The sequence below is a fragment of the Mytilus galloprovincialis genome, chromosome 12, assembly GCF_965363235.1.
Source record: "Mytilus galloprovincialis chromosome 12, xbMytGall1.hap1.1, whole genome shotgun sequence".
NCBI classification, from domain to species: Eukaryota; Metazoa; Mollusca; class Bivalvia; order Mytilida; family Mytilidae; genus Mytilus; species Mytilus galloprovincialis.
The window spans coordinates 66,092,622-66,112,400 of NC_134849.1; the positions used below are offsets into that span (position 1 = coordinate 66,092,622).

General features: G+C 32.6%; 1 protein-coding gene across 1 annotated transcript in view; it reads left to right on the forward strand.

Moving 5' to 3' along the window:
• Window positions 1–19,779, forward strand: part of LOC143054589 (uncharacterized) — a 62,873-nt gene that overhangs the window by 35,281 nt on the left and 7,813 nt on the right. Inside the window, exons 2-7 of the mRNA XM_076227601.1 lie at window positions 4,193–4,382; window positions 5,789–5,942; window positions 12,147–12,369; window positions 17,232–17,300; window positions 17,580–17,671; window positions 18,318–19,099. Of these exons, the coding sequence (XP_076083716.1) occupies window positions 4,193–4,382; window positions 5,789–5,942; window positions 12,147–12,369; window positions 17,232–17,300; window positions 17,580–17,671; window positions 18,318–19,099 (1,510 nt within the window). The remainder of the gene's footprint in view (window positions 1–4,192; window positions 4,383–5,788; window positions 5,943–12,146; window positions 12,370–17,231; window positions 17,301–17,579; window positions 17,672–18,317; window positions 19,100–19,779) is intronic.

The following is a 19,779-nucleotide window of genomic DNA, read 5'->3' on the forward strand; positions in this document are numbered from 1 at the left end:
GCCTCCGGGTGCGGGAATTTCTCGCTACATTGAAGACCTGTTGGTGACCCTCTGCTGTTGTTTTTTATTTGGTCGGGTTGTTGTCTCTTTGACACATTCCCCATTTCCATTCTCAATTTTATTTTAATTGATAAGCGTTTTTTGGATAGGTAATAGGTCATTTATGTGTGTGTGAATTAATTCTGTGTTTTTAGAATAGATAGTAATGACATTCTTTAAAGAATTATGATATACAAAAAGTAACAATTCATCAATCATTAAAGGACTAAATAAAACTGTGTACTTTCTAAAATATGTAGCACCCAATACAAAAGAGGACAACGTTTCTTAACTTCAAAACCAAATGTACTGTAACATAGCTATCAATACCATCCAAGGTCATCTTATAAATCAGATGGTTATATATTTGAATAATATAAATCTAAAGTTTCCATTACGATCTCAGATGTTGCTTATATGGTTTTAGCGATGTTTTATTACCATGTTATCAAAATCTATGTTATTGAGTGACATGTGTACATATCAGTCTGAAGTAATCAATAAGAAGATGTTCCTTAAGAAAAAATATGTAACGATATCATGGATGAATAATTATTAAAACCAGAAAACATGCAGAACTTCATTTTTGACTTGACAACAATAATTCTCTGTCTGGTTTATGAAACTGCCTAAAGCTTTATTGGTTTTGTACAATTCAATTTGTATCAAATTAATGAACGACTAGAGAAACAATAATGTTAAACATATCTAATACCCCTACAACTAAAATTTGTTGAGTCATCGACAATTTTGCATATCTAAGACACGTGGGACTTATATTGAACAGCAATATGTCTATGTCAACGAGAACCCGGAAGTGCTCTTGTTTGATCAGATTATTGTGTTTTAGAAAAAAAAACAAAATATATTAATCTAAAAGCATTGGACAAATAGATATTAGTTCTTGATAATTCACAATACATCCTTATTAATTTCAACATTTTTCTCTTTATAGTCTGCTAAAAATGCTTAAAGCGTTTGGTTTTGTTTCCAATTTATTTCGAATGAAATTTATGACTAAATATTGAAAATTAATATCTACATAGAGGTCTCGCTGCTGGGGTTAGTTTAAACACTATTTTAGATAAATCATAACATACATGTAACGATATAATATACTTGCAATGAATATATTGTATTCAGAAAACAAGCAAATGGAGAATGCTAGTTGATTTTACAATCTATCTTCTAGACAGACTGACTTGGGTTTCAGAATAAAAGTAAATGTGCAAATACTTCAAACATGGGCAAAAAAAAGAAGATAGGAAAATTTTCAAAAACATTATCGGATAGAGATAAATAGTGTATACTTAATTACAGAAAAGAACAGAAAATAATAGGAAAAAATATTTAAAAAGAAATGGCCTAAACACTTAAGATTATTTAAAGAAATATCCTACCAGATCCTTTACATAGTCTGCAAAACAGCTAATGCAAACTTCTTCTCCTTTCTATAGTAAGTGCGTTAAATGGTTATATCTATATTCGGATGTCGCATGATTGATGAAAATAGCCATATTTTACTCAGTGCAAATACGTGAGACTGCAATAATGCTGCACGCTAACTTCTGCTTATTTCCACATCAGATTTATAAAAGCACTGCATAAGATATGTTATTATTAGAAAAAAAGATAAAAAATATTTATAGTTGAAGATTATAGGCAATTAGGAAATTGGCTATTTTTCCGTAGCTAGAAGTTCGATGTATCACTTACGTCACGCATCATCACGAGTTTGCGATCCTACAACATCAATGATATATAATAAATTTTGATGAACTAGAATGAAATTTGGAGGCCATCTAACGGATGAATATGGAGTCCTTCATTTCGTTATATTTTTAGGCATTTATTTTCTATTCTTTCTCTAGTTTGTCCTATACTTATATTTTCTGTTCCTGTATTTCCTTTTTACTGCATTTTTGTTCATTGTTTTCTATCCTGTCCAGTGGCGGATCCAGCCATTTTAAAAAGGGGGGGTTCCCAACCCAGAGTAAAGGGAGGGGGGTTCCAACTATATGCTCCCATTCAAATGCATTGATCGGCCAAAAAAAGGGGGTTCCAACCCCCGGAACCCCCCCCCCCCCCTTCTGGATCCGCCACTGCTGTCGCCCCAGCCAGTTGAAAGGTAATACACAGGCATCATTGCAATCCAATACTGCAAAGTTCATACTTTTTTCTAGAGTCTTAGGGAAGACAAATTTCACGAAAAAGACAATTGTCTTTTATATCAGAGCAGCAGTGTTGACTACTGGGCTTGTGATACCCTCAGGGATAACGTTTCTCAACCTCACGACAATCCAGGGACAACGTTTTTCAACCTCACGACCAATCAGGGAAAACGTTTCCCACCTCACGACCAATTTTTTAAACAAGAGTCAGAACACACATGTACCATAAATGTTAAGAAAATTGCGCATCACAAAACCATGACCCTTGTATGAAAGAAAAACGAAAATCTTTAAAAAAAAAATGAAGACATGACTACAAATCGCTACAAAAAAAAACAAAAGATTGAGCAGCACAAACCCGACCAAAACTCCGGGGATGTATTGATCTGGAAGGGTAAACAAATCCTTGTCCACATGTGTCATACTAGCAACAAAGGTCTCGCCTATAATGAGTTTATTTACAACCAATGGGTCGATGCCACTGCTGCTGGAGTTTTAATTCCCCGAGGATATCACAAGCCCAGTAGTCAGAACTTCTGTGCTGAAATGAATTAACATTGATATGGTCATATTCATAAATCAACTGTTTACAAAACTTTTGAATTTTTGAAAAACTAAGGCTTTTCTACCTCAGGAATAGATTACCTTAGCTGTATTTTGCAAAACGTTTAGGAATTTTGGTCCCCAATCGTCCTCTTCAACGTCGTATTTTATTTAGCCTTTTAAACTTTTTTGAATTCGGTCGTCACTGGTCAGTCTTTTGTAGACGAAACGCGCGTGTTGCGTAAAATAAAATTTGATCCTGGTGATGAGTTTATATACTATCAATAAAGGTCGTTCCTATATCTATATATTCCACGTAATGTCTTCAAGAAACTGTTGATCTAGCACCATTATTTCTGAATATTCTCCTCATTGTTTTTGTACATATGTACCTGATTTGAGTCATTGCGTACCGCTATCAAGTAAATCACATAAATTACAATACCAGACTTATAATGAAATATCATTGTCAAAGGTTTCTTTGTAATACTCAAACAAAAAAGACAGGATATGTTTTATCAATATCATTTCAGAACGTACTACAATAAACAACATCCACGTATGTCAAGAATCATGTCTATGCAGTAACACTTATGTAATGTTCCTATATTCGTAGTAGAATTTCATTGTTTCTTCGTGCATCTAAGCAACACTACAGCATTGTGGAAATTCAATATAGTCATTGGCATGTTCAAATATATCCTCATTGTGTTACTGATGGATGAAAAACATTGTTGAAAGCTTCTTTTATCACAAAAATGCATGAACACCTTTCATTTATTTAAGGAATGACTGTAATATTGTTTCTGTCTATGAAGAAATAACATCAAAAATGCGATGCACACTGAATAACCCGCGAGCGTGTTATTTTAAAGTGTGCACCACATTTTTCATGTTATTTCGAATAGACAGGGAAAATATTACAGTCATTTCTTATAATTTAATCTTAAATTCCATTTTAAAACCAGTAACTATGAAAAAACCTTGATGACGTCAGGGTCACATGACAAAATAATGTCTATGAGCTGATAAACATAACAACTTCAGCCAATCAGAAGAAGCAGTACACCAAAAATTAGATTATATTGTTATGTACCTTGATGTATTAGTATGCCGTTCGTCCGTTCAGGTTAAAGTGTTTGGTTAAAGTTTGTGGTCAAGGTAGGTTTTTTTTATGTAAGTGAAGTCCAATTAAATTGAAACTTAGTACTTAGTACTTAGTACACGTGTTCCCTATGATATGATCTTTCTAAGTTTAATTCCAAATTAGTTTTGACCCTAATTTTACGGTCAACTGAAAACAGATAATGCGAGTGAGGCATCCGCATACTTTGGACACATTCTTGTTTTTGTGTATATTGCAAAGATTTTTTGAAACAAAGGACAATAATTTAAAACGGAACTGTTGCATATATAATAATTTGTAATTTTTTCTTCAGATTTTAGAAAATGATGCAACTTTTTGCGGAGTTGGTGGAACTTGGGATGCTCCATTTCCATGGAAATCGTTTAAGAAAAGGGACTGGATCCAGGCTGCTATCGTCGTAGCATCCTTGAGTGTACGCTACTTGGAAAAATTGATGCCGGGGTACAGGAATTGTGAACAAAGTTTTATCAACGATTATATTGGTTAATACATATATTACATGTATCAAAGTTGCATCAAGCGTCCTTTCATATTACTGTTTTTAACCATAACCTCTTTGATAAAATGGTTCGATTTTTGTTTGTCTATTCTATATGGAATTTGAAACGACTGTTATATAAGTGAGAGATTTAGCTAGCTATAAAACCAGGTTCAACCCACCACTTCTACATAAGAAAATGCCTGTATCAAGACAGGAATTTTCCTCGGGGTTCAGTACTTTTGTGATTTTACTTTTTTCGTTAGATTATTCTACGCTAAAACATTTTTTTTATTTTTGACACATTCCCCATTTTCATTCTCTATTTTATTGAAGTTCTGCGGTAGAACATGTTCTGAAGTTGTCGGATCAGTTAAAGGGTACAATATCTTAGAACAGTTGTATAGCATATATTAAACAGTTCTATGATACAACGTTCAAACAGTTCTGAGTTGAAATTCGATTATAACTGATCCTTACTATACATGCATGTAAATCAATCATCTACTAGTAAGTCTTATTGTACCTAAAATTATTCTTATTTACGACACAGTAGCGGACACTTTTTCTGATTCTGTCATCACGAACTCATCAAAGAATATTATTTTTACTTAGAATCATCGATTTCACGAATGACATTAATCACAATCACACGACCCTACACTATTTTATTATATTTAATTATATTTGATTCCAATTAAATGATGTACTAGTAGAAAGATTTTAAAGTTTATTGAGTAAAATAATGCACAACTCCTATATCAGACATTAAAGGCGTTTTCTTTTCTTTCCTTTCCTTTTTACAGCTGATAATTTCTTTAATATACATTTTATTGGATGAAACTGTTATACTTTCATCTTAAAAATCGAACAACTATCTTCGTAATTTGAATTTTGTTGTATAGTTGTTTCATTTTGCAATCATACCAAATCTCCGTATTTCTATATAGATATATTTAGCATTTTTCAATTTACAAAATAGGAATATAATTCTTTTTATTTAATTAAATATTTTGAGCTCTGTAAATGTTATTGATTGTGAGATCATATATATTTGTAAATAACTGTTGCCTAGGAGAATGAAGCATGAATGATGATTTCTTTGAGTCTATCCAATTGCATTTTAATTACAGTGTGTTCGTATGTTGTGTTGTTATATCACTTTCACTGGCTACGGTCGGGTTGAGTGCTCACTAAAAGATGTAATCCCGCCACTTTATGTATGTTCCTATATATATATATATATATATATATGCGGTATGGGATTCGTTTATTGTTGAAAATCGTACAATGACATATCATATTTGTTAACTTCTTTGTCATTTGGTGTTTGTTGCAGAGTAATTTTTTTCTCATTAGCAATTATTCCACATCTCTTTATATATTTTTTTGCATATTATAAATTTTCAGGTGCTTTTCGGTTCAACATATGGCGGTTTGGTGATTGGTTGGACACTATTATAGATGATAATTTACCTTGTCTACAAAATAGTTTGTTATATTGTCAGGCCTATGGTAGTCCTCCTGAATTCTGGGGACCACTTCTAGAAAAAGCCTATGCTAAGTAAGTATACATTTGTTTAAGATTTCCAATTTTGCTGCATTTGACGTACATGTGACTTTGTCTGTATTACACTGATTAATGTCAAAAGCACAGATAGAAAAGGCTGAATTACAATTAGAAAACATTTCGAATTATGATTACAAAAATTATTGCAAATACTTAAAGTATGCTACACATTTCCGAATGCTGCATAATTTTGGAAAAATCTTAAGCTAGTAACAATTTGCCTTCTAAAATTTTTCCATAAAAAAATATGCAAACAATCAATGAATTTGTTCGAAAAAAATCGAAATATTTTATAGGTACCATGAACATCCACTTTCACCTTGTGTTTGCCAATACTTGAGAGTGTGTGTAAATATACCTAAAACATGTAAAAGGCATCACCGAAAGTTTCTGTTAATGCGAATGTTCTTGAGAGTACCAAATTGAACTTTATTGTCCAAGTTCATATGTGTTTCTCAAATTCTTATTGATACTTTTTTCTGATCTGTAGATAAAGTTATAAATCAACGTTCGTGTAATCATGGTTATTCATTTGTCAAAAATTCGATAATGACGTTAATTTTCTTGCTTTTTGCCGATATTCTATTGTGAAGTAATGAAAAAGAGGCGACCATGTCTGATGACGTCAAGTAGAAAAAATACATCTTTTTGCAGATCATTGGAAAGAAGGATTAATTTTGTCTTCATATCATCTAAATAAAGGCAACAGTAGTATACCGCTGTTCAAAACTCGAAAATCTATGGACAAAAACAAAATCGGGATAACAAACTAAAACTGAGGGAAACGCATTAAATGTAACAACGACACAACATAAAAATGTAACACACACAGAAGAAAAAATCATGAGAGAAAAATATTCCAACACTACAGTCATTATTATCCCCTCTCGACAGTTGAATATTAAATAAGTTCGCGTTGTAAATTTTAAAATTTTCTCTCTCTCGAGTGGATTGATTTATATCGTTTTACATTCGATGCAGTTATAAAAGCGATATATATTTAAAAGCAATTCTTATTATTCAAATTAATGAATTAGTAATGATGCACCGGCTATTACCAAAAACCACTAATGCAAGTTAATAATAATCCTCAATTGTACTTTAATTGTTTTTCGCTTTGGAAAGAAGGCCTTGTTTTAGTTTCAATACAACTTTGGCGCACTTGATTGACGTCACAATGAAACATTCATGACAAACTAGTTCACGTGGTTGACCTAATAATTAAAGAATTAAGACACTGGACATCACGTGATTGACGTCACAATTCAATAATTTATACACAAGAGATCACGTGATTGACGTCACAATTGAAAAATGCATTCCTTAAAATATACTGTAGATCAACATGGACATTTGCGTTGGTGTTTCTGGAATATTTAATTAAATCATTATAAAAGTACGTTTACATAGATCTGTTCATTTGTTAAAATCACGTTTTGGCTTTATCCATCCAAAATGGCGAGCTTTCAAATGTGCCATGCGCTATGGTCATTTTATCACGAGTATGTATTGTATTTGTGAACCTTTTCTCGCAAACACTCGGCATCAACAAAATGGCAAACATATTGCCTACCCATGTTAAAATGGGCACAGAGTTGTCTCATTGGCACTCAACCACATCTTCTTATATCTATATATATAGCATGGCATGACATAATTCGCCGTTTCAGATTCTAATGCATTGTGGGTAATATTTCCGAATGCTAACACTAAAACGTTATGTTTGGTTAACAACTTACAAAATAAAGGAAATTCAACCAATGACGTAACAATATTTTCATTTTGGTGCAAGAACAATGAGATAACCAATAGTTCTTCTAATTCTGGAAAGGCGAATTAGCACTGACTTATGTTTATACGATTTGCATATTAGGAATTCATTTATATGATTGGTCGCGAGGGCTTCCAGCAGTGGCTCTTGACGTTAGTTATTTTTAGAGGGACGCCTAGAATGTAAAGAAGATGACGGCGATAATAACACAGATCAGCTCTTAATTAATAGGGGTTTTTTTTGCCTTGCGTTCACCGTTAGATTAAATAATGAACACAAAGCATTCATTTGATTGATAGTTAGATATATTTTTGCGGGATTTTTTTATCAGATAGCAAATTTTAGTTTTTTGCGTTAACCAAAAAATGTATTCATGCACAAGGGAAGGGCATTTAGATGACATATATATAGATTAAACGTGTAATAGAGGTTTCGGCTAGAGAAAAATAAGAAGTCCATATCTCCACTTATAAAGCATTACAATATATCAGGATTAAGGTAGAACATGTATGGGTGTCTTTCGACATATTAGATCGATAAAAAAGAGATCCTTGAATCTTGATTTTTAATCAAATATTAAGAAAAAAATATTAGGAAGGTAGATAACTGATGTGAGTTTTCATTTAAATGAAAAAAAATTATAAGATTTCAACTTATGAATATTAATATTTTTAAAAGTGTAGATTTTGTTTGCTTCATTTTCAATAATTTTAGATTGGCATTTTAAGAGGATGTAACTCTGAAGTAGAGCATTTTCTGAAGTAATCTACATGAAGTTTTGCTATTCTATATTTGAATAATTTAATTTGGATGTAACGCGTCTTCTGATTGGCTGGCAATGTTTTGTTTATCAGCTCAAAGACATAAAATTGTCATCTGACCGTATCGTCATCACCGTTTTTACGTGATTTACTCCAGCTTATAATGTAATTTGAATTGAATTATTTATATTTCTTATGTCTATTCGAAATAACATGTGGTGCTACGGGGCTTATTCAGTGTGCAATACATTTTTTATGTTATTTCTTCATAGATAGAACAAAAATATTGCAGTCATTCCTTTAGTGGAAATAAAAAAAACATACTGTGACCTTATCTTTTCTTTTGATATTTTCAAAACAAATCTGAAAGTTTGCATCTCATATTTTAATATATTAACATTTAGTTTAGCTTCTAATCCTTTTTTTTTTTTGAGTATTTATTGAGTATTTTGTAAAAAAAGGGGGAGGGTTTTTTGACATGTCGCGCCATATCTCTAAAACGATTTATGATTATTGCTTAAAACTTTACACATGTTTTTGTTATATTAATCTAAAGATCTGTATACTTTTTGGTGATGATTCAAAATTTCATTTTTGAGTTATTAGTATTTTGTAAAAAATGGGGAGGTTTTTTTACATGTGCCGTATCTCAAAACCGATTTATGATTATTGCTTAAAACTTTACACACTTCTTTGTTATATTAATCTAATCTTAAGATCTTTATACTTTTTGATGATGATTGAAAATTTTATTTTTGAGTTATTGAGTATTTTGTAAAACAGGGGAGGGTTTTTTTACATGTCTCGCCGTATCTCAAAAATAATTTATGATTATTGCTTTAAACTTTACACAATTCTTTGTTATATTAATCTAAAGATCTGTATACTTTTTGGTTTTGATTTAAAATTTAATTTTAGTAATATTAGGTTTTTGTAAAAAAAAAAAACAGGGTGGGTGGGGGGGGGGGGGTTCACATGTCCCGCCGTGTCTCAAAAACAATATATGGTTATTGCTTAAAACTTTCTCAGAAACTATTTATGATTATTGCATAAGACTTCCACACAAGATGTCGGGCGTATCATGCGCTCATGGCGCAGCTGTTTATTATTATATTTTTGGCCATTTCACAATAGATATTTCGTTTTTGCAAAGCATGAACATATTCTATCATTTTTAATGTATACCTTAAACGTATTTTTAAAGAAATGTATTGGTGTATAAACTGGATCAAGTCAATCAAAAACAAATATTTATGATAAAAACTTACGTATAGGAGTAAATTGGTCCAGTTTATAATATACAAAAACTCCTTTAAAAGCCGTTTAAATATTTTTTACGTTAATCATCAAAATCAAAATGATTATTTTGAAAATCACCAGCAAGTTAAAAAATCTTAAACAAATTCTTCTAGTTAACTTCTCAGGAATAATAATAAAATAATTGTGTTACAACAAGAAATTTGCATAGCTTAAATAAATAAGGAAAACCTATGGCGAAGGGAATTCGAACATACTTAAACACGGTAAAAAAAATGTTCGAATGTAATGAAGGCATTTAGAAGATTCATCTATTAATTACTGATATGGAAGGTTGGCTGATTCGTAAAACTGACTTTATTGAAAACAAAATATGATTTATATTTAGAATTTTAATAATGGTTGAAGAACAAAAATGAATCAATTATTTATATATATGGCTAGACAATCTGAATCGTAGCATGTCCCTTGACATCATGGGACATGATTTAATATGTCTATATATATGAAAATAGCTCAAACTTACTAATACCATTAAAGGTTTATTTTATTAGAATAACAGTCAATATAACTAAGGCCTCGTGGTGAAGGGATTAATTTGTCCTATACTTGTCAACTTTTAATGTTTATTTGTGTATTTCTCTGTCCGTAATGCTCTTGCATTTATTTGTACTGTAGTCCTGTCATATAATGCTATTATTGTAGTGTTATATTTTAAGATAAAAGATGGGAGGTTCAGCTAGCCAGGTTCAAACCAACATTTTTTGTTAAAATGATCTGTGCCGAGTTAGGGAAATGTCAGTGGTTATCTTATAGTTCGTTTCTTTGTGTGTTGCATTGTCGTTTTGATATTTTGTTGCACTTCAGTGATTTGTTTTCTCGCAATCGATTTATGACTTTCGAACAGCGGTATTCTACTGTTGCCTTTTTTTAAAACATTGTGACTTGGATGTAGAGGTGTCTCATTGACACTCATACCGCGTCTTCTTATTTATAAAATTGGGGTCTTTTGCGATGCAAAATTACCACCATGATTCGATAGAAAGGCGAAAGATACCAATTATATACAATGGTTATCAAAGGTACCAGGATTATAATTTAGTACGCCAGACGCGCGTTTCGTCTACATCAAACTCATCAGTGACGCTCATATCAAAATATTTATAAAGCCAAACAAGAACAAAGTTGAAGAGCATTGAGGATCCAAAATTCCAGAAAGTGGTGCCAAATACGGCTAAGGTAATCTATGCCTGGGATAACAAACCCATTAAACGAAATCGCATTAACAACTCCATGTAATTATGACACGCATTAACAACTCCATGTAATTATGACACACATTAACAACTCCATGTAATTATGACACGCATTAACAACTCCATGTAATTATGACACGCGTTAACAACTCCATGTAATTATGACACGCATTAACAACTCCATGTAATTATGACACGGATAAACAACCTGCAGACAAACAGCAGTCTTAAACGCATCATCGACTAAACTAAAGACTGAGCAACATTATAATAAAAAGTTGTCCATGTCTCACGGTCATGAAAACTTTCATATCAGTGCTCCCGTCCTCAATATTTGTGCTCGAACCGCCATTCCAGTATTTTGATGCCACATGTGGAACATCATCTGCTATCCCTTCCGGAGCTGCTATCCCTTCCGCAGCACATAAGATCACCCCTAGTTTTTGGTGGTGTTCGTGTTCCTCAGTCTTTAGTTTTCTATGTTGTGTTTTGTGGTATCTGTCTCCTCTGTTATAAGGAATTATTAAAATTGTATAATTCTGTAAACGAGGGACGAAAGATACCAGAGGGGACGATCAAACTCATAGATTGATAATAAACTGAGAACCCTATGGCTAAAAATAAAAAGACAAACAGACAAATAATAGTACAGTAGACAAAACATAGAAAACTAAAGACAAAGCAACACGAACCTTATATACTAAACACAGGGGGTGATCCCAGGAGCTTAGAAAGGGTAATCAGATCCTGCTCCACATGTGGCACCGGTTGTGTTGCTTATTTAATTACAAATCCAGTCAATAATCTAATTTGGTACGTAACATTTGTGAAAAGGGAAGAATATTCGAGTTATGACATAAGGAACATATCCGATATCATCTGTGAAAAGGTTATTCCATCACGGTCAAACAACTCGTTATGCCTGAAGATATACATTTATTGTTCATTTATATATATATAAAGTTAATAATCGGGTTCGCGGTTATTTCGAGTGATCTTCGTTTCAAAGAATAATACGAGGGTACGGTGTTGGTCATAATATTTTGTTCCACGTTTTGTGGAGGGTTTTTTGCGGCGAAATCAAATCTTCAGCATTATTTTGTAATTTGTGAATTCTAGCAGTAATAATCTATTTTTCAATTTTTTTTTGTAGAATTATGAAGACATACGAGTCGATAGAAATTGGTAACATGTTGAATGCATTGTCTGATCTAACCGGAGATATCTGTGAATTTTATACACAAGATATAAATCCGCCAGAAAACTTATTTTACATTATGTATAAGTCGTACTCGAATCGATCTCTACTTGTTTGTTGGAGAAACGACAAAAGACTCACACATACTGGATTCCACCATACGCTGGAATCCATTGAGGTAAGTAGTTATCAAAGGTACCAGGATTATAATTTTGTACGACAGACGCGCGTTTCGTCTACATAAGACTCATCAGTGACGCTCATATCAAAATATTTATAAAGCCAAACAAGTACAAAGTTGAAGAGCATTGAGGATCCAAAATTCCAAAAAGTTGTGCCAAATACAGCTAAGGTAATCTATGCCTGGAATAAGAAAATCCTTAGTTTTTTTCAAAAAATTAAAGTTTGGGAAACAGGAAATTTATAAAAATGACCACATTATTGATATTCATGTCAACACCGAAGTGTTGACTACTGGGCTGGTGATACCCTCGGGGACGAAACGTCCACCAGCAGTGGCATCGACCCAGTGGTGTAAATAGTTATCAAAGGTACCAGGATTATAATTTTGTACGCCAGACGCGCGTTTCGTCTACATAAGACTCATCAGTGACGCTCATATCAAAATATTTATAAAGCCAAACAAGTACAAAGTTGAAGAGCATTGAGGATCCAAAATTCCAAAAAGTTGTGCCAAATACGGCTAAGGTAATCTATGCCTGGAATAAGAAAATCCTTAGTTTTTTTTTCAAAAATTTAAAGTTTGGAAAACAGGAAATTTATAAAAATGACCACATTATTGATATTCATGTCAACACCGAAGTGTTGACTACTGGGCTGGTGATACCCTCGGGGACGAAACTTCCACCAGCAGTGGCATCGACCCAGTGGTGTAAATAGTTATCAAAGGTACCAGGATTATAATTTTGTACGCCAGACGCGCGTTTCGTCTACATAAGACTCATCAGTGACGCTCATATCAAAATATTTATAAAGCCAAACAAGTACAAAGTTGAAGAGCATTGAGGATCCAAAATTCCAAAAAGTTGTAAGGTAAGATTATTTATGGTCAAATATTTTCGATTTTGGATGTAACGCGACTTCTGATTGGCTGACGTCATTTTATTTATCATATCAAAGACACAATTTTGTCATGTGACCATGAAGTCATCCACGTTTTTTCGTGATTTACGCCGGTTTAAAATGAGATTTTGAATGTAGTTATAAGAAATAACTGTAATATTTTGACAGTCTATTCGAAATAACATAAAAATGTGGTGCACACTGTTAAATAGAAAAAATTCTAAAATGAAAGTCCCAAATCAAATGGCAATATCGAAAGCTCAAACACATCAAGCGAATGCACAACTGTCATATTTCTGATTTAGAACAATCATTTTCTTATGTCGAATGGTGAATTAAGAAATAATTCTTTCATGCCATACTCTATGCTCATTTTAACACGGGTAGGCATTATATTTGTTAATATCTTAATACCGAGCGTCAGCGAGGTATTAAATGTTTACAAATATAATGCCTACCTATGTTAAAATGAGCATAGAGCATGGCATGATAGAAATATTTCGATTATAATAGGTATATTTTGAACTTTTGTACCTCGAAGTGGACCTATAAGTTCAAGAAAGATAAATGATTGGAAATGCTAAATTAAAAGCAAAAAAGAATTATGGAAATGATTAATAATACTCCGTGGTGAAAATTTAAAGTTAAACTATAAAAGGTACTCGATAAAAGGTTCATGCATGTAATTAAACCAGGTTCAACCCACCTTTTTTTTCTATATTAAAATGACCTTAACAAAGTCAGGAATATGGCAATTTTTATCAAATACATGTAGTATTCTATAAATGTTGGCGTTTGTTTTTGTTTCACTTCAGTGTTCATGTTGTTCTTTTGTTTCCTCTTATAGTTGACGTGTTTTCCTCGGTTTTAGTTTGTAACAAGGATTTGTTTTCTCTCAATCGATTTATGACTTTTGAACACCGGTATCCTATTGTTGCCTTGTGTACGATTGATCCTTTTTATTGCAAGACAAATTAAACCAAATAAAATTAAGTTCTTCAAACATGTTAAAACAACTTGCCCACTCAGACAATTTATATTTGTTCTTTTTATGCCCCACCTACGATAGTAGAGGGGCATTATGTTTTCTGGTCTGTCCGTTCGTCCGTTCGTTCGTCCGTCTGTGCGTCCGTTCTTCTTCTTTCCCGCTTCAGGTTAAATTTTTTGGTCAGGGTAGTTTTTGATGAAGATGAAGTCCAACCAACTTGAAACTTAGTACACATGTTCCTTATGATATGATTTTTCTAATTATGGAGCCAAATTAGACTTTTGACCCCTATTTCACGGTCCACTGAACATAGCAAATAAAAATGCGAGTTTCAGGTTAAAGTTTTTGGTCAAGGTAGTTTTTGATGAAGTTGAAGTCCTATCAACTTGAAACTTGGTACACATGTTCCCTTTGGTATGATCTTTCTAATGTTAATGCCAAATTAGATTTGTTACATTGAACATGGAAAATGATAGTGCGAGTGGGGCATCCGTGTACTTTGGACACATTCTTGTGTTTTGTATTTTACTCGAGTATAGATATACATATGCATTATACTCAAATGATAATGAAGTAAACATATTAACCGTTATAGTTCACGAACAATAGGCAATGCATGTACAATGGCCATGATGGAGATGATTGTTCATGAGGAAGGATATTCATTTATAATTGAACTGATTAGTAAATGAAATATTATTCAAAGTTTATCTACAAATAAAGTGCTATGATATGTATATATGGCCAAACTTAACGATCCATTCCTATAATTGAATCCCACAATAATAGATTAGATCAGGGATATTATTGCAAATACTATATATAGAATGTAAATCACATATGTTGTTACAATATACAAGACCTTGTTAATACTACAATATATAAATGACCTAGATTGTTGTAAGTTCACGTTCACGTTAGCAGTTGATTCTTAAAGAGTGACCAAAGATACCAAATGGACAATCCAACTCAAAGTTAAAAAAAAACTGACAACGCCATGGCTAAAAGAGAAAAAGAAAAAAAAACAACAGACGATATCCATGAAACGACATAAACACCGAGATTTGAAAATCGAATCGAAAATATACACGCACACACAAGTTTTATAAAAACAAAACAAAATTTTAAACAAAGTGAATGGCAAAATAAAAATATAACATATAAAAGTTATAGACTGATGAGTCTTATGTAGACGAATCGCGCGTCTGGTGTACTAAATTATAATACTGGTACTATAACTATAACTATAACAAGGATTGTTTAATCATATTTCTGGAAAAATGCAGCATCGTAGTGAAACGATCTCAAAGCATACGTGGATGTTCTGACACGCGGGAGAACTGCTGAGTTATACTGATGAATTTTGATATCAATTAACTTCGACTTTTTTATTCATCATTTTGAATGTTTCTATTGCATTAGTTTTTATTCTTCCTATTTCTAAAGAATGCAATTTTGAATTTTCTAACAGTTTTTCTTACGACGTCGACGTATCCGAATCTTAACAGATGAATTTAAGAGCTCTTTCTTTATTTTTTTCTGTTAATTCATTTTTGTCTGCTCGGTAGTGCTAAATTACTGGACAATAGTTTAAATTCGACCGAATACATGACAAGTGTGATGCTAGCCTGCCTAGTCTGTTTACAAAAATGGAAAACAACACTGTTAAATAATTTATTGCGTCCGAAGCGCTTTTCTGGATTTACCTTCATCAGGAACGCTTAAAACCAAATATTTGAAATCCAAAGATGAATAAGTATCGAAAATCGTTGAACAGCTATATGTCAGAAATACCTAAAAAAAAAAAAAAATAGCCAAATTCATCTAAAGCCAACTTTGCTTGAGGGAGTTTATCCACCCATTCGTATGAAATATTCAATTGTCATCATGACATGATTTAAACAGTTATCGTCTGACTCTGCCTCGATCACTCGAAGTCTAAATATATGGCGATTAGTAGATAAGTACGGCTAGAATTCACCCAATACGAATACTGCTTTTTTACGTTTATTGGAGCCGCAAAAAAAACGTGGAATAATGACATTTTTTATCACGACTGTATAATTATCATTATTAGTAAGGCAAGGAAAAACCACGAGGGCAATAAACAAATCTTTTTTTTTTATATGAAACAAGAGAAAAAGAAAAACAGCATGATCGAAAGGTAAAAGAACGAACTAACAAACAACAACCCACACTTTGTCTGATCTGTTTATTAGTTATACTTGTCTTGCAACTGGCTTTCGGTAACTGCGAGTACTCAAAGATTGGTCTTTTCATGTTTCTTTTTTGTACTTATGACGATCTGATGAGTTAAGTTATTTCAACGGATTTTCCTTTTTGTTTTTTGTTCTCATGTAAAATTATTGACACCGGTAAGGAGAGGAAGGAGCCTCGAACACATGTTATGCCCGTCCGAAGTCAGGGCTTTGCAATTCAGTAATTGTCATCGGTTGTTATCTATCTTACTTGTTTTTTTGTGAACTATTTCATAAATATATCATGCTTTTAGTTTGTCTCGTTTAAACTGGTGTAACTTTTATTATATTGGATATATAAAAAGAACGTATGACTGTCAATGTCCACAAGAGACCAAAATGACACAGAAATTAACAACTATAGGTCACCGTACGGCCGTCAACAATGAGCGAAGCCCATACCATATAGTCAGCTATAAAAGGCCCCGGAATGACAATGTAAACCAATTCAAACGAGAAAACTAACGGCCTTATTTATGTATACATACGATATGGATCTTGCTCTATGATGCGGTGACATATATATTTCTTTACTCTACGTCATTGCATCCCTGATGGATAAATGACAATTTTACCAAATCTTCTATCTTTTTATATATTGCATATATGATTTAGATACGCACACATTAATGGAACAAAATAAAATCTTATGAAAAGGTTGTCATGCCCATTACCTAATCTATGGTAACTTTTCTAATTATCTTTATCTAGAACACTAGTTTTGAAGAAGAGAATGAAGACCTTACACGATATCTACACATTATAACGGCTACGACGAAGGTATAATATTTAATGTTGTTTTTATTTATTTTCCTTTTTAATGAGGGTATTTACATTTTTAATTGCTTACCATATCATTTCGCCTTACAAATTCAAAAGACAATTTAGTTGGATTGGAAAAACAATATGCAGCAGATGCTAGATTAATAAAATGATATTCAAAATAGAGAAAAAGGATTACAATTTTAAACGCCATGTGAACGAGTCAACAGAAAACTTGGCAATGGCCTGATCTATATTTACCATATACTAATTCTAACATGTTTTTTTTTAATATAGTTCCCTACAACCGATGGACGATTGATAGAAATGGTCAGATTGAAATGTCAATTTACAGCAGAACCAAACTGGCATGGAAAATTTTCAGACTGGTATTTATATTATTCATTGTATTATCTAGTTCAAACTGGGATATAGTCTGATGTATTCCCAGCATCCTAAATATCTAAATTTATCGGGAACACACACTGGTACTAAATATATTTTTCATTTATTAAACACTACACACTTTGATATAGTCTTAAAAATTATCAGCATCCGTCATTATGTCTGACTTAAATGTCAGGCCCTTATTGGGGGACAAAGACTGGTACTTTCTTTTTCATTTTATTATATTTAATAAATCATTCATTAGAATACTTAATTTATTTCTTTTTTGTATACTAACTGAAACACCAGCGTTACCTCAAACATTAGGCTGTATATAATGTATGCCTTTTATCTGAAGAGTTCAACTCACTTTGTACTTTATAAAATTTCAAAGAATGAACATGTGTGCAATATCTTTTTGAAGAGTCCAAAACTGATTCTGCTTTTTTCTCGCACAAAATATGCCTTAGATATATGTCGCTGAGAACAAAAATAAATTTATATTTTACTAAGTGAATTAAAATATTTTAAATAAGGGAATAAGAATTACCAAATACAAATTTTAACAGTTTCATCAGAATCTCTAACATGCATGTTCTTTTTAATTTTAACAATGATGATAAATTTAACATTCGATTTTCTTTGCAGTGATCCAATCTCATGGGGGTCTGTATCCCTTTGGTTCATGGAAAAATATAAACCACTCCAGTGCAAAGATAAGGACGAGTACTGGATGAAATATGAAGATTTCAGGTGTAATTTTGGTGGATTGATTATAATAAGTGGAACAGACCCTTTCCGTTCAGAAGGGTTGTCAATAGAACGTATTTACAAGCGCTCAGATTCAAGTGATTCAACAACACGTCCTCCTAGCGGTCAAAGTATAGACGGAGCACTTCCGATAAGTAGTCGCAATTCAACAGCATCATCATTTATTGTTAGGAATGGTCAATCCCAAAATAGACTACATAACTCTCTAAACCCGCCAAATGACACAATTCAAAAACGTCACAGTTTTACGTCAAGTCCCCAAACTGATAATATTATGAACATGCTTTTAAATGGCAGAAATGTGCCATGTAGCAAAAATAACAACGAATATTCCGATTGTCCAGCTTACAAGAAGAGGTGGTACTGGCGCAGAGGTAGTTCGGATGATACTGCAGTTTATCCATTCTCTAGGATTGAAAGTATATGTTCCGAAAAGTCACAGGATGGTGACAGTATAAATGGGGAGACAGATATAACAGGATTTCAGGCAGGATTTGCGTATGCATATAGACGTAAAAGTGCTCCGCTGATCGGAAGAAACTTCTCTTCGTCGTCTTTATCACACTTGACTCACAGTAGTTTCCTAGCAACGAAAACAGACTTCTTCCGGTCACGTGGGGGCTGGAAACTTTTAGTAGAACATCATGACAGATGGATAAGTAAGTTGAATCAATATGTTATCTTAATTCTTTTCATTTTAGCTATTATCAAACAATTTGTTTGTACCGGGACAATTAAGTGCAAAGAAGTTTTTATGTGTGTTATCTCTGAACGATTTCCTGAATTTAGTCACGGTTTGATATTGAATGTTATACAGACGTCGTTTTTAAGCAGAAATGCATTACATTAAGATAAACAAGATAAACAAAGTGCTTCTCTTAACAAAGTAGTGTGTGGTCAGCGGTAAACAAGCTGATATTGGTGCATGGTGACATATATTTAAAATGACGTTTGTTTAAAAATTAAAAAAAACGGATAATTATGTATCTTCCCACATAGCAGAGACAACATTTCCATAATAGTAAAAATAGAGTTTCCCTGACAAAAAAGCAATATGTGTACTTTATGCAAGTCATACACTACGGAAAACATATTTTATATATACGGTATTATTCAAGTTTAAAAAAAGTTGTGGAATTATAGCAAATGAGACTCTCTGTACAAGAGACCAAATGACACAGAAATTAACAACTATAGGTCATCGTACGGCCTTCAACAATGAGTAAAGTCTATACAGAATAGTAAGCTTTTAAAGGCCCCGAAGCTACAAATTAAATGTAACAAAATACAAACGACAAAACTAACGGCTTGATGCATTGATTGTACTATACATAGTATG